Source organism: Dipodomys ordii, unplaced genomic scaffold, assembly GCF_000151885.1.
Source record: "Dipodomys ordii isolate 6190 unplaced genomic scaffold, Dord_2.0 Scaffold110, whole genome shotgun sequence".
In the NCBI taxonomy this organism is placed as follows: Eukaryota; Metazoa; Chordata; class Mammalia; order Rodentia; family Heteromyidae; genus Dipodomys; species Dipodomys ordii.
This window is the reverse complement of record NW_012267326.1, coordinates 1184135-1196480: the sequence shown is the minus strand read 5'-3', so window position 1 is coordinate 1196480 and position 12346 is coordinate 1184135. Positions and strand designations below refer to the sequence as shown.

Genomic DNA, 12346 nt, shown 5'->3' with positions numbered 1-12346 from the left:
AAAATAAATATACATAAATTTTAAAAAATAAAGCAGTGGTAGAGTTTAAATTCAACCTTGAGTCCACAGGTTTTTGAACTTCATAGAACCACAGGAAAGTCTACCCAAGTTCATAAGCTTCACCTGGAAGACTGAGTCAAGGAATGGTTGGACTCATGACATCAGCTAAGTTTTGCTATGAAACAATGGCTTCCTACATGGCCCAGGCTAGCCTGAAACTCACTATGTGACCCAAACTGAACTCAAACTCCTGCCCAAGTACTGGGAATTTCATGAGGTATTGATCCACATGTAGGAGTTGATTTTGTGACTTGTATGCCCAGCAGGCATCTTTTCTCTAAGACCTTCTTCACACCCTTTTGGTTTTTGTGTGACTCAGTCCTCTGGCTAAAGCAGCTTGATTTGGTACTTTTCATGTGACCCTACTTGAGACAATCAGATTGATCAGATATTGGGCAATAGCCTACTAAAAATCTTTAATACTCTGTCACTACTAGAAATATAATTTAACTGGGCAGTGGTGGTTCACACCTGTAATCCTAGTCTAGGATGCTGAGATCTGAGGATCACAGTTCTAAACCAGCACAGACAGGAAGTCTATGAGACTCTTACCTCCAATAAACTGCTCAGAAAAAGTCAGAAGTGGTGCTGTGGCTCAAGTGGTAGAACACTTATTTTAACAAATTTGATTTTAACTTCAAAAATCCATTTGTATATATATATATATATATATATATATATATAATGTTGGTATTGGGCCTGGGTGCTGGCTGTGAGCTCTTCAACTCAAAGCTCTTTACCACTTCAGCCACAGTGTCACTTCCAGTTTTCTGGTGGTTAACTGGAGATAAGAATCTCACAGACTTTCCTGCCCGGGCTGGCTTTGAACCACAATCTTCCGACCTCATCCTCTTGAGTAGCTAGGATTACAGTGTGAGCCACTAGCACCTGGCTTCAATTTGAATATATTACATAAGTATTTTACTACTTTCAAATTATTTGCTACACCTTTCCTAGGAGTTAAATACAACAAATCATAAGACTAGAAAAGTTCTTAAATTCTAATTCTGCCAGGCACAATTGGTTATGCCTATAATCAATCATGTTCCTCAGCTACAGAGGTTCAAAGCCATCCCAGGCAGGAAATCCTGGAGATTTGTTTCCAATGGCCACTGAAAAACCAGAAGGCAAGCTGCAATTCAAATGATAGAGTGCCAACCTTGAGCAGAAAAGCCAAGGGATAGCACCCATGCTCTGAGTGCAAGCCCCAGTATATTGGTACACGCACACACACACACTAAAAAAAATATTCTAAGCCAGATGCTTATAATCCTAGCTACTAGCCTATAATCCTAGCTATTCAGTAGGCTAAGATCTGAGGGTCATGGTTCAAAGCCAATGAGGGTAGGAAAGTCCATGAGACTTTTATCCCCAATTAGCCACCAGAAAACCCAAAATGGAGAGAGCACTAGCCTAAAGCAAAAGAGCTCAGGGACAATACCCAAGCCCAGAGTGCAAGCCCCATGATCCACCCACACACACACAAAAAGACATTCTAATTCAGTACCTTTAAATTACAATAAAATTAGTATATATTTTATAAATCAATCTCTTCATGAAGAGATTTTCATGTGAAAAGTCCTACTTTGTTGACTTTACATTTTTCATCAACGCTGATAAACATTACTTAAAAAATCACTTTTCTTTCTGAATGATCTTTAACACATATGAAAACATGAAGAACCTAGTTAAGGAAGTACAGGATATATTACATATACTGAATGAGCTAGTAACATACTCTTACTATACACAAACATGCACAATCATAAAGATTCAGTTAACTACTTACTAAGTAGTAAGACATTCTTTCAATGCAGAATTTTCTTTTCGGCATTTGACTACCATAAGAATTCCAGTGTCCTTGCAACATTTTGTAAAATCTGAAATTTAAAAAAAGTTGAAAGGGAAAGATAGCTTGTAATTTTATGAACTCAATGTTTAATAGCTCTAAAACATTCACTTAACATTCACTATCTAGACAGCTCTTCACACACAATGCATGTTCAACAAAAAGCATGCATATTAGTAAAAGCAGAATAAGAACACCATTAACTGTAGAAATAAAGAAGACTTGAAATGGTGGGAGGATAGGACTGCTGACATAAAAATAAGGAGGTTTCCTGAAGAAAGGCAATGCCAAGGCTGAGCAGCATTCTGGTAGATAGTTGGTATTCTAGGAGAAATAAGAACAATCAAAACTGTTTCTAGACATGAGTATCTAGTGTCCATCTGGGTGCATCCTCTCCATATGAGGCATATAGCCTCCACCACTTTTTGTTTTTTAGAGAACCATGCAATGGTTTTAGCTAAGGGAACATTTTTACTTTCTGGCAAGAGGATACATTTAGCTCCCAAGTCAAGTTTAGGTACACCCCACAAATTTCAAATGGTTTTCTGTTAACTTTCCATTCTAGTAGCTTACCTTTTAAACTACCCTGGCCCCTGTATCTGCCTTTTCAGGACCACAACAGAGAAAGATCTGCCTACAGTTTTGTCACCTAGCACTCTGCCTTGTGTTTGGGTTGGATTCAGCGCTACCTTAGCCATTCCATGGACAATGTGCTTCCTCTATACCTTTTGAGGCTATCCTCCCATCTATTCTGGACCCTCCTTTTGACCACTAGCTACTCTGGTTCCAGAGCTGCTCTCTCTATATATCAACTAGCTGGCCACTTGCATCTCAGACCTTAAAACATGGTATCAAATAGCCTTCCAAAGAAACATTAGGAAAAGCAATGTCTCCTCAATGTCTTTAGCTCCTTCCATAAAAAAAAAAAAAATCAAGATCCTTTTCTTATGTATTATCCTTCCATTTACTATGAAATTTAAGTTATTTATATAAGTAGCTTAAAATAAGAAGCAACTTCAGAAATCTCCATGAAGATGCAGATATGCCTATAAAACAAAGAATACAGAATACCTATGAAATATACCACAAATAATTTTACACCACATCAAGCAAAAATGAGGGTACGTCTCATTATTAAGCACCAAACCACAGATTCATTCCACAGGACCAAAAAACAAAAAGTTATGAAAACTCATTAGTGTGGCTTTCCCAAGTACAAGTGTCCTATTACACATATATTTGTAGCTTCTGCAGCATCATGGCTTCACCAAATAGAATCAGTAGGATAAGAACAAGGACGCAGATTGGTTCCCAGTAACTCTTGTTCACTAGTTGTGAGCACTCCCATCATTAATTTCTCTCCTTCCCAACTCAGTCCGTTAACCCTGAACCTCATCAGATACCTTCTTTGTTCCAGCTACCAATATTTCTGTGCTTTGTGCAGAAAAGTCAAGTTGACTTGACCTGGGCCAAGCAAAACTGAAGGAAATTCTGTGTCTTTTGAGTAAGGTCTCCCTACAACTTAAAACACAAAACAGACTTAGAGAGCCATCTCTAAACCCATTAATAATTAGTCGTACAAGTTAGTTTTGTACTTACAACATCATGTTAAGATATTAAAATTTCATGATCTCATATAAATAATTAGGACATGAGTAATCCTTGAAGATAATGTATATATAAAATTAATCCAGAATTGATTCAACTGGCTAAAGGGGTTTTTTGTTGTTGTTTTTTAACATATTTGCTGAGTTCAGTGGCAACCAGGTGTACTCCTTACTGCTATTACCACCTTATTACCCCTATACCAAACTATTTGACTAAAATATTGTTTAGAATATAGAAAAATGGCATTATAAATTTTGCCTAATGAAAATATGATAGCTGACTAATCTACAGTATTTTCTTGAAAATACAAATGCAATAAATAACTTATCAAAAGTATATTTTATGCATTTACTGAGTTGAGAAGTTCAACACAGAATGCTTTGGCACTACATTGCATTTAAGATTAATTTATTAAAACGTCCTTATATCAGAAAACTGATGGAAAACAGAAGTTATGTGTTCTGATCACACTAAAGGGCTGGTCTATATATATTTTCACTTGTCCAAGTCTCTTCAGAAGTAATCATGACTGTGACTGGCCTAAAGATTTTAATGTGGGACTTTCTTTCATTGTACATTAGCATGTATCTATATAATAGTAATATTGATAATATTACAAATGATTTCTATAATGATATTCTGAAACAGATCTTTAAATTGCTTCAATTTTTCAATTTTATTTTAACAAATGTATATATCTCTCGGGTATGCCTGTAATCCTAATTACTTAGAAGGCTGCAATCTGAAAAACCTAGTTATGTATCAGCCCAGGCAGAAAAGTCTCTAACACTTTTATCTTCAACTAACCAGCAAAAAACCAGAAGTGGAAATATGGGTTAAGTGGTAGAGTGCTAGTGTTGAGCACAAAAGCTCAGGGACAGTGCCCAAGCCCAAAGTTCAAGTCCCATGACTGGCACAATTTTTAAAAATATATATACCTGATTCTATCAATAAATTTAATCATTAAGGATTATGAAAGTAAAATGCCATCAATTAAATATATCAAAGTAATACAAATAAACATCAGTAAACAGTGCCCATGAAGAGATTGTTAAATTACAAACCTTGATAAACGTGTCCTCAAGACTATTCTTTAAAATATCAAGAATATGTAATTCCAACATTTTCATTGTGTATACCTCTCAAGGAAACTACTAACATATAACAAGCCACTGATAAAAATATCCTATCTGGTTCATGCCCAGAATGCTAGCTACTGAGGAGGCTGAGGTTTGAGGATCTCAGTTCAAAACTACTCTGGGCAGAAATGTCTAAAAAGCTATCTCCAATTAATAATCAATATGTTGGGCTAGAGGCATGGATCAAGTGCTACAGTACCAACCATGAGACAAAAAGCTCAGCCAGACCATGAGTTCATACCCCAGTACAGGAGGGGAGGGGAGAGGAGAGGAGGCAGGAGTTTGGGAAAGGGAAAGGGGAAGGGGAAGGGGAAAAAGGAAAAAGAGTAAAAGAAGGCAAGGCAAGACTGGGCACCAGTGGCTCACCCTATACTCCTAGCTATTCAAGAGATCTGAGGATCATATTCAAAGCTAGCCCCCCAAAAAGTCCTTGAGACTTTTGTCTCTAATCATTAAAAAGAAAAGGAAAAAAAAGATATAAAAGAAAAAAGGAAAGGGGGAAAGCAGCAAGCGGAACTGTGACTCAAGTAGTAGAGAAAAAGCTTAGGGACAGCTCCCAGGTCCTAAGTCCAGGGCCTGAAAAAAAAAAAAAAGAAAGAAAGAAAGGAAAAAGAAAAATTCTTCGGCTATACTAAAACTTGCATCAAAAACATATAGAAAAAAATCAACAAACTTCCATCTCAATTTGTAAACAAAATTCATCCTGTAATTAAGTACTAGCAATGTATATAATTTACAGCTTACCATGATATAAAAAACCTTTTTAAGATTCCACATAGGTAGCAGTAACACAAATAAGAAACTGTAATCATTTCTTTTTTTAATTCAATTTATGGAACTTTTATAACTCAATATTTAAGTAACTCCAAGTAATCATAAGAATCCTTACTCAGCCAATATATAATTCTGACTGAAACATTTTTCTCTGTACTTAATGAGTTCTGTACAATGTATTGTAAGTACAGTTATCCAGTTAAAACCCAGTCACTGAAAGAAGACAATCTTCAGAGATACCTAGCTAAAAGATATATTCCTATCATTTCATGTATATATCCATATGATTTTTAATGAATTTTTCACAACCACTTTTAGATAGGGCACTTTTTATATCTTTCTAGTAGTTTCATTTCCTTTAGCAATCAGAAAATGCCTATTTTTCCACATTGCAAATATATATATATATATATATATATATATATATATATGGATAGCAATTCACTTTAGAATTTTAACATCCAAGCCATACACAATATTTCCAAGAGTACCATCACCAACTTAGTGGGGTTTTGTCACTTAGTGGGTTTAAAACTGGGAACTTAAAATGATAAAGTCAAGCTAATTCATAACATATATCAATCTACAAATTAAAATCTTAAGCACAACTGCTATGTTGTATAAATGTGGGTAGAAATACACTTTAAACATAATGTATAAAATACCCACCGACCAGTTACAGAACTGTATGAAGTTTTAATAATATATAGACTAGATAAGACCTCTCAGTGTTGGGAGAAAAAATTATACATACTTGCAAGTATGTGCCTGTGTGTGTCTGTGTATAAAACAGAGTATAACTGTCTAGATGCTAACAATTTCCCTCAAAGATAGCTGAAAGTTTAAATTTGTAATGTAAAAATTAAAATCTAAAACTAAAGTTCCTCAAGTAACGCTATCTCTCATGTGAAGACTTCTGTAGCTAGCAGTTGAATGCCAAACCTCTGTGGACATGCCCAAGTGCAGTACCAACCTCAGTAATCATCAGCCTTCTGGAAGCTGTGAAGGAAAAAGTATCTGAACACAACAGGAAGTCACGCTCAGTTTTGAGCTCACCAGCTTCAAATGTAAGGATGGAGGGCTGAGCCAAATGAGACAGTATTTTGTTCAATTCTTTCTAATAATAGCTCAGCTGGAGAAAACCATTGCCTCAAAGCACATAATAAACAGCAAAAACAGGATTTCGTGAGTTATGAAAAACATTTTAAACAGACTGTGTCAATAATCCCAGTAGTCTAACTTTTGGAAAAGCCCAGTCCAACCTTTAGGCAAAGCCATCTATCATAAGTACCTTAGGATTGGATGGCAAGTTAATTAATTCACTTAAAGTTGAATAAAGCCTATCAATGAGTTTTTCAGCAAGCAGTCTAACCAAAAGACAAAAAGGTTGCATGGATAATTTTCCAAGTATCCATAAAACTAGTATTTCAAATGGAAAAAACATAATATATGGAAAAACATAATGTGTATGAATGTTGTTACTTCAATCTTGAAGAAAATATCCATTTGTTTATATTGTATTAGCTTTTACTCTAATTTCCAAAGTAGAGTGAAAAACAAAATCACATGTCTAGTCTTTACAATGTAAGAAAAACAACAGCTATTTATGGTATGTACTTTGTATTAGGCATTGTCCAATAAGTTATTTACATGTACTAATTCAATAATTTGTTATATTCCTTTAATAATTGTCCAGAGGCTCAAAAAATACCATATCTGAAAATGGTGGAGCAAGTACTTCCCAAGCCAAAACCCTGAGTTCAATCCCCAATACCATGAAACACAAAACAAAATAAAACAAAAACAACAACAAAACACTCTTTCATTTGTACTTACTGTGTGCTCAGCACTGTTAGGTTTTGGAGTCTCTGAGTTGAACAAGACAGACAGGGCTCCTGTTCTGTAGGAGTTATGCTAAGTTTCTGAGGAAAATTACCTGAAGTAGACAGGTAAGTAAAAAGAGCTAATGGTTGAGTTTCTTACCTACTCTGAAATTACTCTTTACAGAAGGGCAAAAGGGATGTGGTGGGAACCATAAAGATTTTCAAATAAGAGTTCCCATATCAAGTATTTTAAGCCAAAGATGTATATACTATGTTTACTAAAAGGAAGAAATCTTATTCTGAACAAAGGAAGCACAAGAGACTGTCTGGCGATTAAGAGTCAGGCCACATTACTGTAACCTTTGACATTGTGTGTGTGTGTGTGTGTGTGTGTGTGTGTGCGTGCGTGTGCACATGCGTGCGTGCTCACTGGTGTTTGTTGTGAAGCAGAGGTAGCAAGGTACATACCAAGCATAACTGGAGGCTTTGTTCAAAGAGCAATAAAACTCCTCAGAAAGGTTTTTCAAGACTGGAATAGCATAATCATACTTGCTTCTGCAGAAAACTGAAGAGGAAGCAGGGATAACACTGGACATTAGAATAATTGTGTAGTAATTGAAAGAAAATATGAAAAGAAGATAAAAAGGCAGAGGAAGTAAAAGTGGACAGAAGTAGATGAATGATGATGTAATTGAAATTTGAAAGAACTAAGGACTAGAAATATAATTGGTCATGAGGGTAATCGATAAAGAAGTCATGGATAATACCTGAGTGCAGGATGGTAAAGTTTAATGACTTTATAATAAACATCATGGGACCTATGTTTCTTTGGGCCTGGCTTACTTCACTTAATATAATTTGTTCCAAGTTTTTCCATTTCCTAACAAATGGGGCAATGTCATTCTTTCTGATGGAGGCATAGAATCCCATTGTGTATATATACCACATTTTCTTGATCCATTCATCTACTGATGAATGGGTTGGTTCCATATCTTAGCTATGGTAAATAATGCTGCAATAAACATAGTTGTGCTGGTAGCTTTAGTATGGTCTTGTTTGTGATCATTTGGGTAAATGCCCAAAAGTGGGATTTCTGGGTCATAGGGGAGCTCTATGTGGTGTCTTTTGAGGAACCTCCATGTTACTTTCCAAAGTAGTTGAACAAGTTTACACTCCCACCAACAATGTAGTAAGTTTCCCTTCTTTCCACATCCCCTCCAGCATCTGTTGTTATTAGAGTTCTTGATTATAGCCATTCTAACTGGGGTGAGGTGGTATCTCAGTGTTGTTTTGATTTGCATTTCTTTTATGGCTAGAGAGTTTGAACATTTCTTCATGTGTCTATTGGCCATCCTTCTTTCCTCCTCAGAGAAGTTTCTCCCTTATTTGCAATAACTAGTATATGTCTGAGTCAAGCAGAAAAGTTGATGTTAGGGGAATGAACCCCAAGGTAAGTATTCAAATGTTTTTTTTTTCCTTTCATGCAATTGTTTCTAACATATTTATAAGATAATTTCTTTGTTGCTTTGTATGTCCCTCCCCCATGGTATAATCCCTGCTTTCACTGTATTTGATGTTGGTATAATTTGTGGAGGGGAAGGGCAAAAACAAATCGTTTAACTAGGGATACAGGCGGACCCATTGCAACAATGAGATGTACAAGTCGTTACGTCGAAAAATGAACTTTACAACTTTGGTGGGGGGTGGGGATCGGGTAGAGGGAGAGGGGGAGTATGGACGGGAAGGGGAAACAAAAAGGAGGCAACAATGCTTGATAAGAAATGTACTCGTTATCTTGCCCATGTAATTGTAACTCCTCTGTATGGTATTCTCACAATAAATAATAATAAACAGAAAAATAATCAAATATGAACACTTTGACATAAAACACACACACAATAAAAAATGAACTGCCAATGATCTTGTTCTGTTTTGTTGGGAGCTAGGAAAAGATGAAAACAAGATGAAGATGATTTTAAGATATACTGAGCCAGGGACCTGTGAAACATCCAAGTGGAGTTAATGTATCTGAAGCTTTTCTGAGAAGAACCTGGTCAACCACAAAGAAATACCAATTCATAAAGTCTAATGTATGAAAACTATGTAACATCACAGAAGTCAAGGAAATCATGTGTTTCACCCTGAATATAATTAGGGTCCACTAATAACTTTTACTTTACTAAAATTACTTCCAGGAGGAGTTTTAATTACTGCAATAATGATTCTCGTGGCTTTTGATCTTGCCAGGCCTCACAGAGAACACTGACATTCTTTTTTCTTCCTCCTTTTTTTTTCTTGTTGTATGCTGGGAATTGAAAATAGTGCCTTGATCATGATTAGTCAGTGCTCCACCACTGAACTACATAGCCCATATCTATTCTGAAAGGATCTATTTTAGTTTAACAGTAGAAATAGATAAATGAAAAAAGGAGAAATGTTCCCTGCTCCTCATGAAACTAGAGTAAAAGACTCAAAATGGTGTTCTATCTATGGCTTTTATAATTTCTAACCTAAGAGAATTTAATCTTTCAACAATGGTTTGGGGGTAGATAAGGCGTTTACGGTGGTGCGATTTACTATCCTAAAACATGGAGATACAATCTAGACATCCCCCAAAAACAGGGTAAATAGAGGATTTTAGAAGCCCCCTTCTCAGGAATACCTACCAGTTCTCTCTTTACAAGTTCAAAAGAGTTGAGAGCATCTACCTACCTATCTATCTATCTATCTATCTATCTATCTATCTATCTATCTATCTATCTATCTATCTATCTATCTATCTATCTATATTATATGTGATACATATGGTATATACTTTGTGCTAAGCATTGTCAATAAGTTATTTATACGTACTGTTTCAATAACTTGTCATATTCCTTTAATAATTGTTCAGGGGCTAAAAACATACCACACTTGAAGGTGGTAGAGCAAGAACTTCACAAGCCTAAAACTCTGAGTTCAATCTCCAAAATCACCTAATATAAAACAAAACACAAAATAATTATATATTATATATTGCATATGTAAAATTCTCCTTTAAGTCTGGTATTCTTCTAACTTAGTATCTAAAGGTAGATGTCCTGAGAGAGCAGATCCAAGAAGCATGTCCTTTGATGTGGCAGCATAAAGCCGTGGAATTTTCACCACCTTGAATAGAAACTTTTAATCTCACGTCCTACCTTTTAGTTTCATATAGAATGAAAGATCTACCAAAATTCCCAGGGCTAGGGCAGGTACCAATAAATTTTTAAGTTTTGAGAAGCTTTTTGTTTATGTTGCCCAGTTCACTCCAGGTTATTAAAATTAGGTTCTGGGTTGCTTCATATAGGAATTTAGTCATTACTCCAAACACCTGCATCCAAATCCTGCAGGACTCAGCCATTTCCAAATAAATTTTGAGCTGTTTCTTTAAGGTGGCCCCAATTTTAGGATTTTTTTTTCCTCAGGGATCAAGAGTTAGTTAATTCTGCTGGAGTTACAATGTGTCCTATGTATTATACCTAGCTTTTTTTTTTTTTTTTTTGGTAGGTCCTGGGGCTTGAACTCTGGGCCTAGACGCTGTCCCTCAGCTCTTCAGCTCGAGGCTAGCACTCTACTACTTGGGCCACTGTGCCACTTCCGGCTTTCTGGTGGTTTATTGGAGATATGAATCTCACAGACTTTCCTGCCTGGGCTGGCTTCAGACATGATCCTCAGTTCTCAGCCTCCTGAGTAGCTAGGATTACAAGCATGAGCCACTGGCACCCAGCTTCTGCCTAACATTTTTAATACAATAGAAATGTACTCATTCTTGCAATTATCAAATAGATGCACTGAATCCCTGTATAAAGCTAACGAAGTAGTCTTGGTGATCTATTTTCCCTGTATCTCCAAATAGTTTATTATTACACTCTAGGAATAATTTTCATCATGACTTGTCAGTTACTTTCATAAATTGTCAGTTACCCTCAATTGTGCTAAAAATGACTCAACAGAATAGTTAACAATAATAATACAATGATGGTATTGCCCAGGATGACACAACAGTGAGCTAAACTTTAATTATTATATTACTTTTCTTATTCTTCTGCTGAACATCTTGTACTGTCACATATGTAAATATAAAAATTAGTTATTCTTTTATTCAACAGTAAGTATTTGAGGGTTTGGGGTTTTTTGGGGGGTGGGTTTTTTTTGTCATTTTCTGCCTATGTTAAGTAGAATATAGCCCCTAAAGATGTATAAACTGAGAATGTTAGATTATATGACAAAGGGAAACTAAGGTTGCAGATGGCATGAGGCAGGTAATCCAACGTTAAAATAGAGAAATTATCTTTCAGGAATGATTCAAAGTAATAACAGTAACAACTATTTTTTTCTGAAAAGCACTGAGCTCCATTTTGTATCTGTCCTTGTTCTATGTTTTTCACTTTGCAGTCACCTTGAAATCCAGGAAGATCTTTATAACAAGGGACCAAAGCTACCACTAAGGAACATTAGGAGCATGAAGAACAGAACAGACCAGCCTCTAAATAGGACAATTACCTGTAGTGATGGAACTATACTTTAAGCATCTCCTTCAAGTGATAGCAATCACAACTTCTTAGGAATCCAAGACAATCAGAACTAAGATAATGACCAACCAGGTCTTAAAAGTAACTAAGTTGGTTTCTAACTATACATACCTTCTTGCCCCCTGCCCTAGTTCTTTGTTTTTCTGTTTATGTAGATAGGTAGGGAGGATTTGGCATTGAATTGAGGGCCTTCATTTATCTGCAAGTATTTATAAGCAAGCATTCTACCAGTTGAGGAACACCTCTAGCCCCTTTCTGCTCTGGCTATATTTGAGGTAGGGTCTCACTTTATGCCTGGACTGATTCTCCTCCTCGTGCTTCCTTGTGTTACTGAAGAGGATAGCCAAGTGCCACTGTGCCCTGCCATTGTTTGAAATTAAGTCTCATGAATATCTTTTTGCCTAGGCTGAGGGGAAAGGAGAAAGAGGAGGGACAAGAGCAGGGAGACAGGAAAAGTTTCAGGTCAAGAGAATGAGGAGTCGTTTCCAGATAAGAGAAACCCTTAATATGAGGAGTAAAAAAAAAGCCAGCAATCCCCTG

General features: G+C 36.1%; 2 protein-coding genes across 2 annotated transcripts in view; one reads left to right on the top strand and one right to left on the bottom strand.

Moving 5' to 3' along the window:
- The window catches only part of Cmc1 (C-x(9)-C motif containing 1), a 55452-nt gene that overhangs the window by 4565 nt on the left and 38541 nt on the right, over positions 1–12346 (bottom strand). Inside the window, exon 4 of the mRNA XM_013028486.1 lies at positions 1850–1940. Coding sequence (XP_012883940.1) covers positions 1850–1940 — 91 coding nt within the window. The remainder of the gene's footprint in view (positions 1–1849; positions 1941–12346) is intronic.
- The window catches only part of Azi2 (5-azacytidine induced 2), a 51997-nt gene that overhangs the window by 36319 nt on the left and 3332 nt on the right, over positions 1–12346 (top strand). The window lies entirely within an intron of this gene.